Below are 23844 nucleotides of genomic sequence, written 5' to 3'. Positions count from 1 at the left end.
AGTTGTGGCAAAATGGCTTAAGGACAACAAAGTCAAGGTATTGGAGTGGCCATCACAAAGCCCCGACCTCGATCCCATAGAAAATGTGTGGTCAGAACTGAAAAAGTGTGTGCGAGCAAGGAGGCCTACAAACCTGACTCAGTTACACCAGCTCTGTCAGGAGGAATGGGCCAAAATTCACCCAACTGATTGTGGGATGCTTGTGGAAGGCTACCCGAAACGTTTGACCCAAGTTAAACAATTTAAAGGCAATGCTACCAAATACTAATTAAGTGTATGTAAACTTCTGACCCACTGGGAATGTGATGAAAGAAATAAAAGCTGAAATAAATCATTCTCTCTACTATTATTCTGACATTTCACATTCTTAAAATAAAGTGGTGATCCTAACTTACCTAAGACAGAGAATTGTTACTAGGATTAAATGTCAGGAATTGTGAAAAACTGAGTTTAAATGTATTTGGCTAAGGTGTATGTAAAATTCTGACTTCAACCGTACATGTAATAGTGCCAGACATGCACACAAACATATACAGTTGGCATTGCTGTTATGATTTTAGTAGTTAGCCCTTGATGTCCTGTTTTATTGTATATTTTGTTACGCATTGTTTGCCGTTTTCTTCAGCCTTTTCCTTTTTTCTCTTTAGTTCATTCTCTTGGTTGTTGGTGCATTGTGGGTGGGGTTCTTGGGGTGGGGGAACAGAATTGTATTTTTTATTATTCTTCTTGGGGGGGGGTTGAATGGTTGAGGGACAGCTATTGGGGAACTGTGGGGGGGGGATCTTGGAGCGTTCGGGTTCACGTTTTTTGGGGTCTAGTGAGAGATCCGTCAACGTGCCCTTGAACAGGGCATTGACCCTGGATGCTTCTGTGTGTCTCTCTGAATGGAAATCTGTTGGATGACTGGTAGGATGATGTAGTTATTGACCCTAGATGCTTCTGTGTGTCTCTCTGAATGGGAATCTGTTGGATGACTGGTAGGATGATGTAGTTATTGACCCTAGATGCTTCTGTGTGTCTCTCTGAATGGGAATCTGTTGGATGACTGGTAGGATGATGTAGTTATTGACCCTAGATGCTTCTGTGTGTCTCTCTGAATGGGAATCTGTTGGATGACTGGTAGGATGATGTAGTTATTGACCCTAGATGCTTCTGTGTGTCTCTCTGAATGGGAATCTGTTGGATGACTGGTAGGATGATGCAGTTATTGACCCTAGATGCTTCTGTGTGTCTCTCTGAATGGGAATCTGTTGGATGACTGGTAGGATGATGTAGTTATTGACCCTAGATGCTTCTGTGTGTCTCTCTGAATGGGAATCTGTTGGATGACTGGTAGGATGATGTAGTTATTGACCCTAGATGCTTCTGTGTGTCTCTCTGAATGGGAATCTGTTGGATGACTGGTAGGATGTAGTTGTTGAGCAGCTTCACTGCAAGTATAATTGTATGTTTCAGATATTCAATAAAAAAAAATTTTTTAAAAGTCTAGATCAAACTTCAACTATAAAAGGCTGAGACCTATACTACTATATAGATACTAGACCTATACTACTATATAGATACTAGACCTATACTTGATACTATACTCCTATAGACTTAAGACAGTAATGTTAGACGTGGGGCCTTTTGAGCAGCAAACACCAATATGTTTCATGACACTGCAGCAGGTGATGGACGGGAACTTGATTCTCTCCCTACTAAGCATTGGCTCAATACGACATAGTTTCCCAGCTAAGCAGAGATCCTATCTATAGTGCCCCAGCTAAGCAGAGATCCTATCTGTAGTGCCCCAGCTAAGCAGAGATCCTATCTATAGTGCCCCAGCTAAGCAGAGATCCTATCTATAGTGTCCCAGCTAAGCAGAGATCCTATCTATAGTGTCCCAGCTAAGCAGAGATCCTATCTATAGTGTCCCAGCTAAGCAGAGATCCTATCTGAACAGACATCTTAACATTGGACAAGATGTTATGAATCTATGCTTTTCACCACATGAGGATTGTCATCCTGCTTGTGATTATTAGTATCAGGCTAAAATAAGCAGTCGACACACCCTGTTCTCCCCCTGGCATCTACATTCCCTTATTGTAAAAAATAAAAAAAACGTGTCTTTCCTTGCTTCCAACCATCATTGGTAATCTGTTCACACTGCCATCTAGTGGAGTCCAGCCCTAATTCCTCTAGAGGTTATAGGATCCACTTCTGTTTATTCATGCCCCCCCACACAGTTCCGGTAGGGTTAAATATACAATTGCATTTTATTGGCTAAAAACAGTTTCTCAGTTCATACGAAACAGCAAACCAAATCACGGAGGGACTACCTGAACTTAGCCAATAAGAAAAGGTTGTTGAAACATTTTACACTAATGAAGACCACACATTAAAAAAAAAAAAAAAAAAGTAGATTTGGGATCATTTTATTTCAGTTAAAAATTGACCGATCGATCAGTTTCAGGTTGAACAGCAAGGCTGTCGGCCAGTGATTATTGGTCACATCAAGCTCCATCTTTACGTTAGAAACATTGATTAGCATAAACAGGGTGAGGTCAGCACATTGGTTGGCTGAGTAGGCTAGAAGGGGAGGGGCACACGAGCATGTTGCTAGAGACGTCCCACATGGCACCTCATTCCCTTTAAAGCACACTCCTTTTGACCAGGGCCCATAGGGACCAAGGTGCCATTGGGGAGGGAGTCCCATTTGAGTAGCCCACTTGGTGCTACAGTGGAGTCACCACCCAGGGCAACGGACAAGCTAACAAAATGTACACAGGCCACGTCTAAAAACTGGCACCTTAATCCCTATATAAAATGTACTACTTCAGGGACTAGGATGCCATTTCAGAAGCACCCCAATCTTCACTCTCAAATAAACTAATTTAATAAAAACTAAGTATTCTACACAATTCCAACAGTTTCTACAAACTAGATATTTAAAAATTTGCTTTAAGGAGATGACAGACTTCGTTAAACAGAAAACATCCCAGGAAGGTACGATTTATACTGTCCGAGCAGGTTCCTCCATTTGCAGTCACCGCAAGGGATGCTGGTCGGTAGGGTAAAGAGTAGGCAAGAGGTCAAAGGACCTACTAAGACTCAACTGGGAGGTATGCAAGCACTCTTTCACAGACAGCCCAGTATCTCTTCTCACCGGTCTGCGTCGCATTAAAAATGGGCCTGATTCTTGGACTAAGAAGCATTCCGTGCCTTTTCAGTCCAGGACAAGGCTTAACATGTGAAATCTAAATGACAGCTTTACACAAACCAGGCATATTAAAGTAAAATCAGTACAGTATCATTCTGGAAGTTTGTCCCAGTAACTAAACAGTCAGGTAGGTAGAGTCCCTCGCACAGCCACAATACCACCTCTTCACCCACATTAACTGAAAAGGCATCCACTCCCTCCCTTGAAACCTGCCAGGTAAATTCATTTAGACAATATCAAAAACTTAAAATTCCACATGTTTATAGAGAGAGGAGAAAAAAACCGTGACATTTATTGATTTAAAACTTAAGCAGCACTAGTGTTTGTCCTTAATTTCCTAAAGGGTCAGAATGTTTAGGTAGGTCTTCGCCACTCTATTCCCACACGTGACGCCTGCAGTGTGCCACCGCCTGGGAGAGGAGAGACAAGACCAACAGGTTAGAGATGCTTCCTCCTTTAGTTTAGACATCTTCTGTGATATATGAGCAGTGCTTCCCAGCTAATAATACATTAAAGTTTCAGATCAGACATTTATTGCATTTTTAAAAAATTTAGATCTTTTTCAAGGCAACCCTGGAATGAAACATTGATCACTGCGGTTACTAAACAAAGCAAAAAATTTTAAAAAAAAAATTAAAAAAAAGTTCCTTTTTCAGGACCCTGTGTTTCAAAGAATTCGTAAAAACCCAAACAACTTCAGATCTTCATTGTAAAAGGTTTAAACACTGTTTCCCATGCTTGTTCAATGAACCAAACAATTAATGAACATGCACCCGAGGAACGGTCGTTAAGACACTAACAGCTTACAGACGGTAGGCAATTAAGGTCACAGTTATGAAAACTTAGGACACTAAAGAGGCCTTTCTACTGACTCTGAAAAAGACAAAAAGAAGATGCCCAGGGTCCCTGCTCATCTGCGTGAACGTGCCTTAGGCATGCTGCAAGGAGGCATGAGGACTGCAGATGTGGTCAGGGCAATAAATTGCAATGTCCATACAGAGACACCTAAGACAGCGCTACAGGGAGACAAGACGGACAGCTTATCGTCCTCGCAGTGGCAGACCACGTGTAACACCTGCACAGGATAAGTACATCCGAACATCACACCTGTGGGACAGGTACATGATGGCAACAACTGCCCGAGTTACACCAGGAACGCACAATCCCGCCATCAGTGCTCAGACTGTCCGCAATAGTCCAGCCTCTCTCAGCCTGAGGGCTTGTAGGCCTGTTGTAAGGCAGGTCCTCACCAGACATAACCGGCAACAACGTCGCCTATGGGCACAAACCCACCGGCGCTGGACCAGACAGGACTGGCACAAAGTGCTCTTCACTGACGAGTCGCGGTTTTGTCTCACCAGGGGTGATGGTCGGATTCGTGTTTATCATTGAAGGAATGAGCGTTACACCGAGGCCTGTACTCTGGAGCGGGATTGATTTGGAGGTGGAGGGTCCGTCATGGTCTGGGGCGGTGTGTCACAGCATCATTGGACTGAGCTTGTTGTCATTGCAGGCAATCTCAACGATGTGTGTTACAGGGAAGACATCCTCCTCCCTCATGTGGTACCCTTCCTGCAGGCTCATCCTGACATGACCCTCCAGCATGACAATGCCACCAGACATACTGCTCGTTCTGTGTGTGATTTCCTGCAAGACAGGAATGTCAGTGTTCTGCCATGTCCAGCGAAGAGCCCGGATCTCAATCCCATTGAGCACGTCTGGGACCTGTTGGATCAGAGGGTGAGGGCTAGGGCCATTCCCCCAGAAATGTCCGGGAACAAGGTGCCTTGGTGGAAGAGTGGGGTAACATCTCACAGCAAGAAATGTCAACTGATGCAGTCCATGAGGAGATGCACTGCAGTACTTAATGCAGCTGGTGGCCACACCAGATACTGACTTACTTTTGATATTGACCCCCCCCCCTTTGTTCAGGGACACATTATTCCATTTCTGTTAGTCACATGTCTGTGGAACTTGTTCAGTTTGTGTCAGTTGTTGAATCTTGTTATGTTCATATAAATATTTACACATGTTAAGTTTGCTGAAAAAAAACAGTTGACTGAGAGGACATTTCTTTTTGCTGAGATGGCCAGTGAGCACAGGAATAGGTCATGTTGCATGTGTGTTTTGACTCAGTACTCACATTGCAGCGTTTTGCAGAGTCCATGTCCTTGCACCAGAAGGCAGGTCCCCAGCTACACTGCTCCATACCCAGAAGCCTTTGCACTGCCTCAGGACAGACCCCCAACTTCTGTAACCAGGGACAACCACACACACACTGTTAGACTAACATTTAATTAATTCAACCAGGCCAGTCCCTTTTTTTAACCAACTCCGAGCCTTGACAAGAGATGTTATTCTATAGATTGTCCCCCTCATATCTTTACTCTTCCCACACCTATATTGAAAGATTTTTAATTCCAGTGCTCACCATGCAGACAAAGTCAGGGTCCAACATCTGCAGGAGGAGCTGAACCAGCATGGGCTCATACTGCTCAACCAGCTGGTCACACTGGAGGAGAGAGACAGTGGTTAACACTAATGATAGAGATCTATACAGTCAAGTTCAGACACCTACTCATTACAGGGTTTATTTTTATTATTTTCAACATTGTAGAATAATAGTGAAGACATCAAAACTATGAAATAACACATATGGAATCATGTAGTAACCAAAAATTAAAAAAAATTAAAAAAGTGTTAAAAAAACCTAAATATATTTGAGAATCTTCAAAGTAGCCACCCTTTGCCTTGACAGCTTTGCACAGTCTTGGCCTTCTCTCAACCAGCTTCATGAGGTAGTCACTTGGAATGCATGTTAATTAACATTTGAGCCTTGTTAAATTCATGTGGAATTGGTTTCCTTCTTAATGCGTTTGGAGCCAAGGTAGGGGGGTATACAGAAGATAGCCAGGATGGTCCACTTTGTTATATTTGCCAGTGCTTCCCAGAGTGCCTAACTCACCTCGCTCCTCACGGCCTCCGGTACAAAGCTGCAGACTTTCCTGACTGCGTCTTCGATCTGTGCCTCTGTGGCGTTCTGTTCCAGGATACCGTCGATGTACTGCACAGCCACCTTACACACCTCACAGAACCCACCCGCCTCAACCTGGGCCTGGTCCAGCACCGCTGAGAGATGGGGACAGATATAACTTAATCTGGGCCATGTTCAGTTGGTATGAACCAGGGGGGGTGGTGAAATGACACTTGCGTCCCATTGTACCCCCACATTCACTTCATTTTAAGCACAATGAACACTACTCACGGATGAAGGCGCGGCTAGCGTCCTTGCAGAGCCCCAACACAGTGCAGATAGTCTTAGGGTCAGCCTCCTGTACCAGCAGCTCAATGATGGCCTGGCCGTAGGCCTCAATCAGGTCCTTACACTGGACCGACAGGGAGGAAGGCAGCACAGAGCACACCTTCTCCACAGCACGCACCACATCTTGCTGAGAAGAGAGAGGGAAGAAGAGAGCACAGGGGTGAGGCATGAACCCTACCATTTCATTTGACTTAAAAATCAAACAGTCCTCTCCTGGCTCAACCAGAAGAGGACTGGACACCACTGGGACTAGTTGGCCCAGGTTCCCGTCTTTCTAGAGAGTTCTCTTCCCCCCCAGACAACACATCTGCATTGCTTGCCTTTTAAGAGTTATAGGCTGGGTTTTTAATAAAAGCACTTTGTGACAACTGCTGATGGAATAAGAGCTTCTATAAAGAAAAATACATTTGATAATTCCTTCTCATCTCCTAGTTTAAGTCTTTTACTACACACTATTTATACAGTTGACAGAATTCTCATAAGACAACAGCTTGGCTACCAAAATAGCTAGCTAGACACAACAAGGTTTATCACAGTAAACACTACCCACTGCTGCTTGAACAAACATCCTGCCAGACGTCACACAGGGTCAGAGTAATGTAGGGACAAAGACAAGACACAATAATAACAACAACATTGTTAGCCCTTGACACACAAGAATAACAAACACTTGGTCTAAGGGAAGTTCATGAAGACAAAAAAAAGGTAGGGTTGTGAGTGACTCACTTAAAATAAATCAATACATTCTGGCTGCACATTGCAGACAATAGTCTCAGTCCTGTTTTAGCACCATGGGGACTTTAAGTCACCTGCTAGGATTTCTCCAATTGGATAGAATTCAAAAGGTTTTTCAAAACTGAAAGATGAGACTGATCCTCCAGATTGTGATCTGGTCATCAAATCTCCCCTTTAAATAAGGATGACTTTTTTTTTTTGCTTTGTTCCAAACTCAAATGAAGGAAGAAGGCAGAGACTAGCTGAAGAGCAGATCAACAAGTGCCCGTGCTCACAGAAAAATAGATTTGCTTACTTCAAGCACATAAGTGCCTTGCTCAAGGACACAACAGCAGTAGGTAGTATACAGGATATTGAATCTGGTAACCCTCTAGCTGCAGCCTAATCCCTGCAGAATATCCAGCAGGCAAGCTCAGGGGTTAAAACCGGCAAACCTCTTAACAAGCCCCCGAACCGATCCTGGAATGTAAGGACTACAGAATTTCCAGATTTTTTTTTTTTAATAAAGTTCAGACAAACTGACCCCTGAAAAGAAGCAAACAGATCAGAGCCATGTCATGATCAGCAGGGTTACAGGTCTTCATCATCCAGAACAGAGGTGAAGCACAATCACATTTATAATACAGATCTCATAACTACAATTTATTTTAAACAGTTCCAGTCTACTTCAGTTTGACCCTGAATCCCCTTTACCAGTCAGTGTTTTATAGCAGGTAAATGACTCGTGCGCAACATGTCAGGAGACCTACCTCTGTCTTCTCATCCTCCAGCATGCTCTCCATCTCCTTCATCACGAACTCACATACGGCACACTGGGCGGAGTCACGGGCACGCACCATGTTCTAGAGAAGAGACGAGTTAGTAAAACAATACCCAGAACCACATGAGCCAGACGATCAAAGCTTCTGGAAAGAGGAACATCATTTACAGAAAATGTCACTGATGAACCTGCAATCTAACAGTGTCTGTCATAAATTGTATGAACTGCACAATTTTTCTAATAATCTATGAGCATGCAAACTTCACAGTATCAGGAAGTTAACCTACCTTGGCAGGCTTGGCAGCCTCCATCTTAGTGGCAGGAACCAGTTTGACAGCGGGGATGGTTTTGGCAGCCACCAGCTTCATCATGGGGACAGAGGTCTTCACATCAGCAGAGCAGAAGCCAGCAAAGGTACAGATATCCTTGGGTTGCTGAGGGGGGGGAAAGAATGTCAGAATGGACACGTTCATACCGCAGAAAATATGCGTTCCATAGGCCAGGCTACACCCCCTCCTACCAGTCCCATAGGCCAGGCTACACCCCCTCCTACCAGTCCCATAGGCCAGGCTACACCCCCTCCTACCAGTCCCATAGGCCAGGCTACACCCCCCTCCTACCAGTCCCATAGGCCAGGCTACACCCCCTCCTACCAGTCCCATAGGCCAGGCTACACCCCCTCCTACCAGTCCCATAGGCCAGGCTACACCCCCTCCTACCAGTCCCATAGGCAGGCTACACCCCCTCCTACCAGTCCCATAGGCCAGGCTACACCCCCTCCTACCAGTCCCATAGGCCAGGCTACACCCCCTCCTACCAGTCCCATAGGCCAGGCTACCAGCTACCCCTCCTACCAGTCCCATAGGCCAGGCTACACCCCCTCCTACCAGTCCCATAGGCCAGGCTACACCCCCTCCTACCAGTCCCATAGGCCAGGCTACACCCCATCCTACCAGTCCCATAGGCCAGGCTACACCCCCTCCTACCAGTCCCATAGGCCAGGCTACACCCCCTCCTACCAGTCCCATAGGCCAGGCTACACCCCCTCCTACCAGTCCCATAGGCCAGGCTACACCCCCTCCTACCAGTCCCATAGGCCAGGCTACACCCCCTCCTACCAGTCCCATAGGCCAGGCTACACCCCCTCCTACCAGTCCCATAGGCCAGGCTACACCCCCTCCTACCAGTCCCATAGGCCAGGCTACACCCCCTCCTACCAGTCCCCCTGTTCCATAGGCCAGGCTACACCCCCTCCTCCGTACCAGTTCACCCCATGTTCCATAGGCCAGGCTACACCCCCCCTCCTACAGTCCCCCTGTTCCATAGGCCAGGCTACACCCCCTCCTACCAGTCCCCCTGTTCCATAGGCCAGGGCTGCACACCCCTCCTACCAGTCCCCCTGTTCCATAGGCCAGGCTACCCCCCCTCCTACCAGTCCCCCTGTTCCATAGGCCAGGCTACACCCCATCCTACCAGTCCCCCTGTTCATAGGCCAGGCTACACCCCCTCCTACCAGTTCCCCTCCTGTTCCATAGGCCAGGCTACACCCCCTCCTACCAGTCCCCCTGTTCCATAGGCCAGGCTTACACCCCCTCCTACCAGTCCCCTGGTCCATAGGCCCGGCTACACCCCCTCCCTACCAGTCCCCTGTTCCATAGGCCAGGCTACACCCCCTACCCTACCAGTCCCCCCTGTTCCATAGGCCAGTGCTACACCCCCTCCTACCAGTCCCCCTGTTCCATAGGCCAGGCTACACCCCCTCCTACCAGTCCCCCTGTTCCATAGGCCAGGCTACACCCCCTCCTACCAGTCCCCCTGTTCCATAGGCCAGCTACACCCCTCCCTACCAGTCCCCTGTTCCATAGGCCAGGCCTACACCCCCTCCTACCAGTCCCCCTGTTCCATAGGCCAGGCTACACCCCTCCTACCAGTCCCCCTGTTCCATAGGCCAGGCTACACCCCCTCCTACCAGTCCCCCTGTTCCATAGGCCAAGGCTACACCCCCCTCCTACCAGTCCCCCTGTTCCATAGGCCAGGCTACACCCCTCCTACCAGTCCCCCTGTTCCATAGGCCAGGCTACACCCCCCTCCTACCAGTCCCCCTGTTCCATAGGCCAGGCTACACCCCCTCCTACAGTCCCCCTGTTTCCATAGGCCAGGCTACACCCCCTCCTACCAGTCCCCCTGTTCCATAGCCAGGCTACACCCCTCCTACCAGTCCCCCTGTTCCATAGGCCAGGCTACACCCCCTCCTACCAGTCCCCCTGTTCCATAGGCCAGGCTACACCCCCTACCTACCAGTCCCCCTGTTCCATAGGCCAGGCTACACCCCTCCTACCAGCTTGTACCCAACCCTGTTTCCATAGGCCAGGCTACACCCCCTCCTACCAGTCCCCCTTGTTTCCATAGGCCAGGCTACACCCCCCTCCTACCAGTCCCCCTGTTCCATATGCCAGGCTCACACCCCCCTGCCTACCAGTCCCCCTGTTCCGAATAGGCCAGGCTACACCCCCTCCTACCAGTCCCCCTGTTCCATAGCCAGGGCTACACCCCTCCTAACCAGTCCCCCTGTTCCATAGGCCCAGGCTACACCCCCTCCCTACATTCCCCCCTGTTCCATAGGCCAGGCTACACCCCCTCCTACCAGTCCCCCCTGGTCCATACGGCCCGGTCTACACCCCCCTCCTACCAGTCCCCCCTGTTCCATAGGTCCCAGGCTACACCCCTCCTACCAGTCCCCCCTGTGCCATAGGGCCAGGCGGTACACCCCCTCTCTACCAGTCCCCCCCTGTTTCCATAGGCCAGGCATACAACCCCCTCCTACCAGATCCCCCTTGTCCTAAGGCCAGGCTACACCCCCTCCTACCAGTCCCTGTTCCCATAGGCCAGGTACACCCCCCTCCTCCAGTACCCCTGCTTCCATAGGCCAGGCTAACACCCCCTCCTTACCAGTCCCCCTGTTCCATTAGGCCAGGCTTACACCCCCCTCCATACCACGTCCCCCCTGCTTCCCTAGGCCAGGCTACACACCCCTCCTACCAGTCCCCCTGTTTCATAGGCCAGGCTACACCCCATCCTACCCACAGTCCACCTGTTCCAAGTCCCCTAGGGCTACACCCCCCCCTACCAGTCCCCCTGTTCCATAGGCCAGGCTACACCCCCTCCTACCCAGTCCCCCTGTTCCATAGGCCAGGCTACACCCCCTCCTACCAGTCCCCCTGTTCCATAGGCCAGGCTACACCCCCTCCTACCAGTCCCCCTGCTCATAGGCCAGGCTACACCCCCTCCTACCAGTCCCCTGCTCCATAGGCCAGGCTACACCCCCTCCTACCAGTCCCCCTGCTCCATAGGCCAGGCTACACCCCCTCCTACCAGTCCCCCTGCTTCCATAGGCCAGGCTACACCCCCTCCTACCAGTCCCCCTGCTCCATAGGCCAGGCTACACCCCCTCCTACCAGTCCCCCTGCTCCATAGGCCAGGCTACACCCCCTCCTACCAGTCCCCCTGCTCCATAGGCCAGGCTACACCCCCTCCTACCAGTCCCCCTGTTCCATAGGCCAGGCTACACCCCCTCCTACCAGTCCCCCTGTTCCATAGGCCAGGCTACACCCCCTCCTACCAGTCCCCCTGTTCCATAGGCCAGGCTACACCCCCTCCTACCAGTCCCCCTGTTCCATAGGCCAGGCTACACCCCCTCCTACCAGTCCCCCTGTTCCATAGGCCAGGCTACACCCCCCTCCTACCAGTCCCCCTGTTCCATAGGCCAGGCTACACCCCCTCCTACCAGTCCCCCTGTTCCATAGGCCAGGCTACACCCCCCCCTACCAGTCCCCCTGTTCCATAGGCCAGGCTACACCCCCTCCTACCAGTCCCCCTGTTCCATAGGCCAGGCTACACCCCCTCCTACCAGTCCCCCTGTTCCATAGGCCAGGCTACACCCCCTCCTACCAGTCCCCCTGTTCCATAGGCCAGGCTACACCCCCCTCCTACCAGTCCCCCTGTTCCATAGGCCAGGCTACACCCCCTCCTACCAGTCCCCCTGTTCCATAGGCCAGGCTACACCCCCTCCTACCAGTCCCCCTGTTCCATAGGCCAGGCTACACCCCCTCCTACCAGTCCCCCTGTTCCATAGGCCAGGCTACACCCCCTCCTACCAGTCCCCCTGTTCCATAGGCCAGGCTACACCCCCTCCTACCAGTCCCCCTGTTCCATAGGCCAGGCTACACCCCCTCCTACCCGTCCCCCTGTTCCATAGGCCAGGCTACACCCCCTCCTACCAGTCCCCCTGTTCCATAGGCCAGGCTACACCCCCTCCTACCAGTCCCCCTGTTCCATAGGCCAGGCTACACCCCCTCCTACCAGTCCCCCTGTCCCATAGGCCAGGCTACACCCCCTCCTACCAGTCCCCCTGTTCCATAGGCCAGGCTACACCCCCTCCTACCAGTCCCCCTGTTCCATAGGCCAGGCTACACCCCCTCCTACCAGTCCCCCTGTTCCATAGGCCAGGCTACACCCCCTCCTACCAGTCCCCCTGTTCCATAGGCCAGGCTACACCCCCTCCTACCAGTCCCCCCGTTCCATAGGCCAGGCTACACCCCCTCCTACCAGTCCCCCTGTTCCATAGGCAGGCTACACCCCCTCCTACCAGTCCCCCTGTTCCATAGGCCAGGCTACACCCCCTCCTACCAGTCCCCCTGTTCCATAGGCCATGCTACGTTCTAGAGACAGAGGCATGCGTAGGGCAACATGCACCCAGATCAGATGCTTCCAGACACTAATGAGGCATTAAGACACTAACAAACATGTTTATGGCATGAAGAAAAAAAAATGTAAAAAAATAAGCAAACAGCTCCATATGCAGTCCAGCATGAAAACATGCACATCAAATACATTTCCAAAGATTGATAACTTGCGACCTAAAATATGATTTGCATCCGGCACAACTAAACAGAACACAGATTCAGATCTAGAGCAGTAGGTGGTGCGTCTTTGACGTAAGCAGCACTAATAGACAGCCAGTACAGGAAGCAGATGCTAAAGCTGTGGCCAGACAGATTGTTTAACCAATGGGAGTTAACCGTTGAAATGTGGGGGGGACATACAAATGTCAGCCTTTATGAATATGTAACTTCAACTTTTGCCGGACAATGAATCCACAATACAAATTGTCATCCGAGTCACTGTGTGGCCACAGCCGAAAAGGGTGAGAGACTCAAAGCTGAACACAGGAAGACACCTACCTGTTCCTAGAGATCAGCAGCAACCACAAAGAAAAGAGAGCAGAAAGGCAAATGAATGGAGGGGGATGAGGAGAGGGAAGAATGTGCATAAATAATAAAATCAGCAGGCTAGGAGTTGTATGGGCTAAAAGTATCTATTGTGCTGAACCAAGCCACATGATTTCCCCCCCCCCCCCCCCCCCCCCCCCATTTCCTGTAACTACATCTCAGCCCGGTAGCGGGGAAAAGTTTGCTCTTGCTCCATTTCACCCACGTGATCTGCAGTCTGTTTATTATGAGTCATGTGATATTCAGTGGTGGAGAAAACACCCAATTGTCATACTGGAGTCATTTTCTATTATTAAAAAGGTATCTTTAATTTAACTCGTGTTAAAAGTCACCCAGTAAAAATACTACTTGAGTAAAAGTATTTGGTTTTAGATTTACTGATGTATCAAAAGTCAATTTAATTGCTAAAATATACTTAAGTATTTATAATTTCAAATTCCTTATATTAAAACAATCGACGGCACAAATTAGTTTGTTAATTTACAGATAGCCAGGGGGTAGACACTCCAACACCGTTTACAAACTAAGCATTTGAGTTTAGCGAGTCCGCCAGATCAGAGGCGGTAGGGATGTTCCCTTGATAAGTGTGCGAATCAGACAATTTTACTGTCCTGCTAAGCATTCAAAATATAACGAGTACTTTTGGGTGTCAGGGAAACTGTAAGGAGTAAAAATTACATTTACTTCTCTACATTCCTAAAGAAAATAAAGTTGTCAAATATGTAAATAGTAACGTAAATACAGATAAAAACACCCCACCCCCCCCCCCCCCCCCAAAAAGTATTTTTTTTTTTACGTAAGTACTTTACACCACTAGTAATAGTATACATATCTCCTGGCTAAATGAGCAGAGCCCTAATTAAAAAAAGTTTACTCTGGAACTTGGAAGATCTCCGTAGACAAGTTACTCACCATGGACATCAGCTGCTGGACGATGAGAGGAGCGTACTGGCTGACGTACTGCTTGCACTGAAACGGGAGAGGACAGGAAGTGTTACAACAAACGTGCTCTGCTAGCATCATAGATTAAAAGCAATGGTGGGTACATAAAACCAGCTAGTCTTTAGGCCATAAGGCTCTCCAATCCTGTTCCTTCTGGAGAATTGCCCTTTAGGGTTTTCGCTCCAACCCCAGTTGTAACGGACCTGGTTCAGTTTATCAAGCAGCTAATTAGTAGCGAGACTCGATTTGGAGTGAAAACCGACAGGACCGTCGAGGAACAGGGTTGGAGAGCCCTGATCTTGGGCAAGAAAACCCCAACTTATTTCACGCCAGTGAAGAGTTCTATTTTGCTGTGCCCCTTGTTATAAAACCTAGTCCTCTAACCAGGTCAGAGACCACACTGGTTCTGGATCTGTAACTAGATAACCAGTCTTCTCACCAGGTCAGAGATGCCAGGCCCCAGCATGTCACACTGGTTCTGGATCTGCTCGATCAGAGAGTTGACGAAGGTAGAGTTGCTCTTCGCTTCCTCCTGAGTGTCTGTGATGAACTTCACACAGTCCTCACAAACGTCTCCAGTCTCCTACAAGGAGACAGAAGACAGTCACTAGTGAATAAGGAGTAACGGTTACATCAACACATATCCCAATATGAATCAGTAGTAGTTTAAAGTTGGTACTGGGTCATGTTCAGTAGGGGAATAATGTTTTGCAAACAAAGCTGTACAGACAGAATTTGTCCAATGACAAACAGATTTCAGTTTCCCGTTGCGGAACGATTTGGTACTTTATGCCCTACTGAACACAACCCAGATGCATCTAGATGGGTAAAAAAAATGATATACCTCCCATGAAGCCCCTTTTAGTCGTCACAAAAAACATATGACCATGTACCTGTGCTGCAGCAGGTCCCTGCTTGGTGTTATCCTGCGCCTGAGGGTAAAGGAGCCCAGGGACGTTGAGGAGGAAGGGGGCGACCCTCTGGGCTAGGTCTACCTGGGGGATCTCGTTGGATGTGAGCTGGGGGCTCTGGTTGGACTTGAGCTTAGCCAGCCTGGCCAGAGCTGCCTGCTGGGTACCACACAACCCCATGGCACCACACACCACCTGGGGATCCTCCTGGGAAACCACAATCACCATCCGCTTTAGGTCACGACAACCTGCATCTCACTACACAGCATAAAAATAAATCCTGGATCCTCAACACTGCTACAGACGGGATGACAGCTTATAATAAATGATATCAAAACGTAGAAACCATGCCTTTGATACCATTGAATTGATTCATTTCCAGCCATTACCATGAGCACATCCTCTCCAATTAAGGTGTAACCAACAATTTAACTCGGGGTCAGTTTTCAACTTCATACCCAGATTAGGCCAACTCGTAGACTAAAAACAATCTCCACTGAAAGTGTGTTTGTCCAGGAACAGAGCTGTAGAGCTATAGAGCTATAGAGCTATAGAGCTATAGAGCTATAGAGCTATAGAGCTATAGAGCTATAGAGCTATAGAGCTATAGAGCTATAGAGCTATAGAGCTATAGAGCTATAGAGCTATAGAGCTATAGAGCTATAGAGCTATAGAGCTATAGAGCTATAGAGCTATAGAGCTATAGAGCTATAGAGCTATATAAGTTGTCCATCTGGTGCTGTAGCCATGGCAGTTTAAACTGAGAGGATGAGGCCTTTTAGCCTGTCAGTCACAGGAAGCAGTAAAGGCCCACAAAGAATCGTCTGTGTGACCAGAGATCCAGCTAGCATCCTAAATGCCTCATTCACTAGTCCCTAGCCCACACAGACACTCTACTGTGTGCCCCTTCAGTTACAAACAAGAGTCTGATAAAGAGAGAGTAATACATTTACTTTTTCTACAGCGAGAACAACTCTGAATTCAAATCTAATGCCTAAGATGACACTATGAAAGTCTCAAAGCCATTAAGTGCATAGGATTGCATAGTTGGGTCAATGCTCAAGTGGTCCACACGGTTTGCTCTACGTCACTGTCAAATGTGAAACTTCATCCCACAGCCAGAAAAGGACTGGCCACCCCTCATAGCCTGGTTCCTCTCTAGGTTTCTTCCTAGGTTTTGGCCTTTCTAGGGAGTTTTCCCCTAGCCACCGTGCTTCTACACCTGCATTGCTTGCCGTTTGGGGCTTTAGGCTGGGTTTCTATACAGCACTTTGAGATATCAGCCGATGTAAGAAGTGCTATATAAATACATTTGATTAATATCATTCAGTAACAGATTTCTGTCCACGGCCGACTGTATTAAAGTCATTTGATAAGACAGACATTCAGTCCACTTTTACACATCAGCTCAGCTGTCTACCATCTAACACTAAGCATAAAAAAAAACCACTTAATTTCTCATAGTAGTTCTAATGTTATTATACAGTGTTTGGTACATACCAGTTCTCCAGTGATGATACCCATAAGGATAGGGTAGTAGCTGTCTACCAGCTCCTTACACTCTGCAGACAGATTCTTGTCAGGGATTAAGGTACAGGCCTTCTCCAGGTAACCCAGGATCTCACCCTGGAAACAGATCTCACAGCCTCACGACACCTTGTTGTATACACCTGTGGTCGTCTGTCCGACGTCTCCTCTGGGAGAACGACTACGATAGCCTACTCAGAGGATGGTTGTGAACAATGCTAGTTATGGTCGGGGTATCTTACGAATTCAATTAGGGACTGGAAAACTGTCGCCATATGTCTACCAATTGTGTACGCTGGTTGGAAGACGGGTAAAATAAAACAGGCAAATCAGTTTAGAACAAATTCTTATTTACAATGACAGCCTAGGAACAGTGGGTTAACTAACTTGTTCAGGGGCAGAAAGACAGATTTTAAACTTGCCAGCTCAGGGATTTCGATCAAGCAACCTTTCGGTTACTGGCAGTAACCGAAAGTTTGCTTTGTTTTCAGCAACAAAAATTGTGTAACAATCCCCACACATTCATCCTCCATGACTCACCTCAGTAGCATTGTCTTTCAGCAGCTGGTCCACCACAACCAACACCTCTTTACACAGGTCACATGGCACAGATTTCTGAAACAGAAGGAGGGAGATGATTAGAATAACAAACCCATTGCCAGGATAAACAATCCCCACTGTTGATCCATTTACACAGCGTAAAGACAAGGGCTGAGAGCAGCATTTCCCCCCCAAACTCTGTCCTGGACCCCCCACGGGGTGCACGTTTTGGTTTATGCCCCAGCACTACACAGCCGATTCAAATAACCAAATCATCATCAAGCTTTGATTATTTGAGTCAGCTGTGTTGTACTAGGGTAAAAACCAAGATGTACACCGGGGGGGGGGGTAACGTTGGTTAAGACCTTCTCTGCTCCTTCAAATAGACATTGACTTGCTAGATACAGCAGGCTAGAATCTCACCATCTGGGGTTGGTTCCATACATTCTGTTGGCAGTGGACCACAGCACCACAGATAGAGGCAGTCTTCACATTGTGGCACCAGTAAGGAGGACCACGGGCACACTGTTCAGTACCCAACAGAGGGGTGGCGACGGCTATGAGAGAGAAAAAAACATCTCAAACGTTTATTTCAACGCATACCCATTTATCCAAACTGTTGGTCAGTTTAACAGAAAGTGTTACACAATAGTAGTATTACAAAAGTCAACGACCCCATTCTTGAATAAGCAGTGTTACATTTTACACATTGTCATTTAGCAGACGCACTTATCCAGAGCGACTTACATTAGGCAATGAGTGCATAGATTTCCTTACTGGTCCCTTGTGGAAATCAAATTCACAACCCTGGTGTTGCAAGCACCATGCTCTACAAACTGAGTCAGTCATTTGTTTAGAAGTAAGCCTACAGTAAAACGGCAATTAACCTCAATGAATTTGGCCTTCACTGCTATAGAAACAAACATCAAGACAGGATTTATTTAGACTAAGAAATAAGGTTTTGAAGTGTCCTATAGCTAGGAGACAAAGCTCAAATATATTTACACCTTTTGGGGGGGGGGGGGGGTCACCTTAAGAAAACATCCATAAATGGTTTAAACCAGTACCAGGTGACCTTCAGACAAGTCCTGTGCCACAAGTCCTGGGGGGGGGGGTTGTAGAACAACAAAAAGTCTCATCTTTGCATAAAGTGGTCATATTAGTTTGCATAAGGGCCTCCCGAGCGGTGCAGCGGTCTAATGCACTGCATCATAGTCACAACAGCCCCAGGTTCAATTCCAGGCTGTGTCACAGCCGGCCGTGACCGGGAGACCCATGAGGCAGCGCACAATTGGCCCAGCGTCATACAGGTTAGGGGAGGGTTTGGTCGGCATTTCCTTGTCAAATAAACCAGCAGTGTGGTAGATTGTTAATCATGTGACAAAAGTTTCAGTAGACATGGCATAGATCACTTAGTGCTGCTGGAGCAATAGTCTACATACTGAGGTTGGACCCGTATTGAGTGGGTCATTGTGATAACAGCCTGAAGATAGATGGTAGATGGGACACAGCATGTGTTTAGTAAGCACAATACAGTTAGAAAAGGGGGGGAGGCACTATCTGTACTTGTCCAATGAGAAATGCTAATTTTCCATTGCAAAATCTTATCTACAGTACCTCCAACTGAACACGCCCTAGGAATCAAAGGCATTATGAAACCCAACTGAAACGCTCAGTCATGTTCACATGCTGATAATTCCCCCCCCTCCATTTTCTCCTCAGCGGCCAGGTCACATGACTAGGGAGATAAAAAAAAACAAGCCATTGCTCAATATGACGTAATGGGCCTAGGCATCACAAGGACATGCTTCAGCATTGTCGGACTCTCCAACGAGCAAAGTCTTTAAGCTACAGTTTCAGTGAGTCAGCATAGATTTTAAAGTATAATTAAACAATAAGGCCCAAGGGGTGTGGTGTGTATATATAAACCCCTACTCTTCTTCCCCCCCACAGCAGGCCTAATGAATAGCCTATGATGAACATTGTTTACAGAGCAAGCATGACTCCTATTGACATAGGAGTGTCAAACCACTATTCTCATAGTGAATGGAAATGTTGTGCTGTTAGCTTTGCAAACCGGGTGCTCTAAAAAATTTCCCCAAGAGCAAACGTATTGCAGAAATGGCAAACATGAGTAAGCATGTGACAAAAAAAGTGACGTTTTGTCACATGCTTAGTAAACGGGTGTAGACCAACACTGAAATGTTTACTTATGGGCCCATCCCAGCAATGCAGAGAGAAAACATAAAACTACAAATAAATACACAACGAGTAATAATAACTTGGCTATATGGGCTCCCGAGTAGCGCAGTGGTCTAAGGCACTGCATCTCAGTGCTTGAGGCATCACTACAGCCCCTGGTTCGAATCCAGGCTATATCACAACCGGCCCAGGGTCAGCCGGGTTAGGACGGTGTAGGCAGTCATTGTACTAAAGAATGTTCTTACCCAGTAAATTAAGGTTAAAAAAATATATACACACACGGTGTACCAGGACCAAGTCAACGTGCAGGGGTACATGGTAATTGAGGTAGATACGTACATATAGGTAGGGATAAAGTTACTAGGCAACAGGATAGATAATAAACAGTAGCAGCAGTGCATGTGATAAGTCATAAGAGTTCCTGCAAAAAAAGGGTCAACACAGATATCCTCTGAGTAATCATAAAACTGGCAGTGTCATAAGATAAGTGGATAGTCTACTAGACAGTCTTCATGTCAGTGTGTTCCAATTCCAAAACACAACACAAGTCAAGGAGGAAGAAGCTAGCTATAAAAAAAAAACTAGCCATTGTCACACGCAGCAATAAGCAACTCGGTCTCCTGACCAAACAAGGACACTAGTGTAACTAGTGCATGTTTATTACAACAAAGCCCTTAACAATACTTGCCAATAAGGAAGTGAGTTTCGCTTCTTTAGAATCCAGTTTGTATAGGGGTTCTATAGGGGACATGACATACTACATGATTGATTTTTTTGAATGTGTTAGGTAGTAGTAATCAGCAAAAAGACAATCAAGGCGCTGGGTTTCTAGGCCAGATTGGTTTGATTAACATTTTTTGGGGAGATTTCTCATTGAAATTCCAAAACCAAAGACAGTGAACATTCAATTGCCGAAACATAGAAAAATATTCCATTGTCTATCCAGTCCACATTGGGTAGACATCCATAGAACAGTAAATTAAAAAGAGAGCATCCTGGCCGGTTGCATCAACGCCTGGTATGGCAACTGCTCAGCATTTGACCGTAACCCCGTTTCTACACTGCTGCTACTCGCTGTCTATTGTCTATGCATTGTCACTTTACAAATTACCTCAACTAACCTGTACCCCCGTACTTTGACTCAGTACTAGTATCCCCTTTATATAGCCTTGTTAGTTACTTTAATTGATTAAGTAAATATTTTCTTAACTCCCATTTCTTGAACTGCATTGTTGGTTAAGGGCTTGTAAGTAAGCAGGATGTATTCAGCGCATGTGACAAATCAAATTTGATAGGACTGCATTTGTTTAGATGGAAAAAGGTGGGTTTATCAGGCACCTGTCCAAAACTGTCTCCGTTGTGGATGGACTACATCAAGAGTAGACCCAGTCCTGTAAATTATTCTATTTTCTCTGCATTGTTGGGAACGACGCTTAAGTAAGCATTTTACTGTTAGAATAAGATATAATAAATAAATAAAAGACAGTGAATAGGAGAGAAAGTTAGAGGTGAGTGTGAATGTGTAAGACAACAGAACCACACTTATGTTTTTGCATAAAGAACATCTGCATAAGAAAAGTACAGACTTACTGTACACTTATGTTTTTAGTTTGTTTACATAAAATGGTGATATACATGGCACAACTGTTATGAGCGCAAAAGGGTGTTAATTATTTTTAACAGGTCAGGCGTAAGAAAAACATTGGCAGAGCTAGCTACTCTGTTAAGATAGCTAATGCGTCACACCAATGTCTAAGCTAAAATTAGCTATCATGAGTTGCTTTGATATTATATATCGTGATTTTTTTTTTTTTTTTTTTTACATTCATTTACTGTAACAATGTGTTCGTTGGCTAAAAGTTCATCAACCGGACCACAGCTAACATTGCCAGAGTACCTTGTTGGCTAACTAACGTTACCTGGCCAAATACCTATCGTTAGCTAGCTAGCTAGCTATAGTAGCTAGCAGGACGTTACCTAACAGTACAGTAAATACAATGAAGTTAATTCCGTTCATAAAGGTAGAAAATAAATTAGACAACGTTAGCTAGCACAAAGTCAGTCATCCTAGCTACACATCTTGAATAATGTCGATAATGTATTTAACCGTTGGTTGCTACAGTAACGTTACTGCTAGCCGCTAATGTTAGCTAGCTAGCAATGGCTGCCGTGTTGACTTTTGTTTTAGAAAAACAGCGTCGCTGTGAACGAATGTAGCTAACTAAGCTAACCTCGATACGTATAATTCTCAATACTACATATTTATCTTTGATACAAAAGACAACATTACACGAATCAAATCGTTCCAATGTAACGTGTATCATATTACCTGCGGAGACGAAAAACAAAGCGAGGTACAGCATGACTGTGCTGTTTATTGTCCTGTTGAAGCTCTTCTTCTTCTTGTCGCCACTGTATTCAGTTGAATGGCGGCTGTTTGTTTCTGAGCACTGCAATGCAGAGAGGATGCCTGCACTGGGTTTATATGGTGCCTCATAGTCAGGTGACTTCTGAGTCCGGACATGTCATGGTCTTGTCTGGGCACAACAAATAAAAATGTACTGTCTTTTTTTTTTTTTTGCCTTTAATAAAATAGTTAGTAGATCATTATGTAAGGTATTCATTATTGTAGTTATATGTAGATAAATAATAGCCTATTCATTATTCACCCCCCCCCCCCCCCCCCACCCACACACACACACACACACACACACACATATGACTAAAAAGGTCGCAGTTGTAAAATGAGAACTTGTTCTCTCAACTGGCCTACCGGGTTAAATTAAGTTGAAATAAATAAATAAAAAGGCTATAAGGTCTTTATTTCTCATCACATTATCTGGATTGATACACATTAGTAGCCTATGAAAATTAAGAGTGCAATTAAAGCACATGGTAAGATCACTGAGTCCTGTGGCTGGCTGATCACTGTATTCAAATATTTAACTGATCTAATGAAACTTGATTTGATTTCTACTGAGTGTTGGTACTCAATTTAGTGAATTTACATGCAAACATTTTTTATCTAATTTAAACCTTCCCGAGGAGTTTAGTATAGTGTTATCTTTGCATAGCCTTCCCTGTCCTCTCCCCAGGGAATATGTAGGCCTACTACTGTAATGTAACGCATTACTCCAGGTTCTAGATCACATTTATTTTTTATGTGATTATGTTTTACAGGATGGATTGTGAGAGAGAACAGACACATTTCCTCAAATATAGGCTAGTCCTACATTGCCTTATGACAGACTGTTAAATAGCCATCACTAGCATATTAGAGGCTGCTGCCCTATATACATAGACTTGAAATCACTGGCCACTTTAAGGAATGGAACACTAGTCACTTTAATAATGTTTACATATCTTGCATTACTCATATCCTATATATATACTGTAATCTATACTTTTCTACTGTATTTTAGTGTATGCTGCTCTGACATTGCTTGTCCAAATATTTATATATTCTAATTCCTTTACTTTAGATTGTGTGTATTGTTAAATATTACTTGTTAGATACTACTGCTCTGTCGGAGCTAGAAACACAAGCGTTTCGCTACACCCGTAATAACATCTGCTAAATACGTGTATGTGACAAATAACATTTGATTTGATGAGTTGCAACAGTACAAACCACAAGCTGATGATCCTCGAAACGGAAGTAATATTTTTCCCTTGTGTATTTTACTGTTGTGACATGTTTCAGTCAGGGATTCACAATGTTATTATGTACCAACATCAGTACGTATTTTATTGGAAATGAAATTAAATGATTATAACTTAAGTTTATCTTGTATAGCATACAATTTGTATCTGACTTTTGTGAATGTAAATGTTGCTGTTACAGTGCCTTCAGAAAGTATTCATACCCCTTGACTTATTCCAAATGTTGTTGAGTTACAGCCTGAATTTAAAATTGATTAAATTGACATTTTTGTCTCACCCATCTACACATAAATCTAAATTGAATCATTGTTATATTCAAGCTGTAACAACAAAATGAGGAGAAAACGTCAAATGGTGTGAATGCTCTTATGTAAAGTTCTCCTTGTAAAAGTTAAATTCTCCCTGGAAAAAGATAAGTTAGTGTCACTTGTACTCCCACTCCTCCCCTCTGGCGTTTGACATCGCAGGGATACTAACCACTGGTCCTGGCAACCCATCATTACTCACACCTGGCAACCCTTCATTACTCACACCTGGCAACCCTCATTACTCACACCTGGCAACCCTCATTACTCACACCTGGCAACCCTCATTACTCACACCTGGCAACCCATCATTACTCACACCTGGCAACCCATCATTACTCACACCTGGCAACCCATCATTAACTACACCTGGCAACCCATCATTACTCATACCTGGCAACCCATCAATACTCACACCTGGCAACCCATCATTACTCACACCTGGCAACC

At 46.2% G+C, this 23844-nt stretch overlaps 1 protein-coding gene across 2 annotated transcripts; it reads right to left on the bottom strand.

Moving 5' to 3' along the window:
- Positions 1–2398: 2398 nt before the first annotated feature.
- On the bottom strand, positions 2399–21907 carry LOC115201750 (prosaposin). 2 transcript variants are annotated; one of them, XM_029765629.1, is made up of 15 exons: positions 21756–21907; positions 17648–17781; positions 17225–17299; positions 16658–16783; positions 15140–15364; positions 14686–14829; positions 14217–14273; positions 13257–13262; positions 8304–8450; positions 8006–8098; positions 6465–6648; positions 6165–6328; positions 5631–5711; positions 5343–5450; positions 2399–3609 (listed from the first exon to the last, which is right to left on the bottom strand). In XM_029765629.1, exons 1-15 carry the CDS (start codon positions 21787–21789, stop codon positions 3574–3576), a joined length of 1614 nt encoding a protein of 537 aa, XP_029621489.1. In that variant the 5' UTR covers positions 21790–21907; the 3' UTR covers positions 2399–3573. The 2 variants fall into 2 exon arrangements, with proteins under 2 accessions (XP_029621489.1, XP_029621490.1); XM_029765630.1 differs by lacking the exon at positions 13257–13262.
- Positions 21908–23844: the final 1937 nt, after the last annotated feature.

The sequence above is a fragment of the Salmo trutta genome, chromosome 10 (genome assembly GCF_901001165.1).
Source record: "Salmo trutta chromosome 10, fSalTru1.1, whole genome shotgun sequence".
In the NCBI taxonomy this organism is placed as follows: Eukaryota; Metazoa; Chordata; class Actinopteri; order Salmoniformes; family Salmonidae; genus Salmo; species Salmo trutta.
This window is presented reverse-complemented; position numbering and strand designations above follow the sequence as displayed.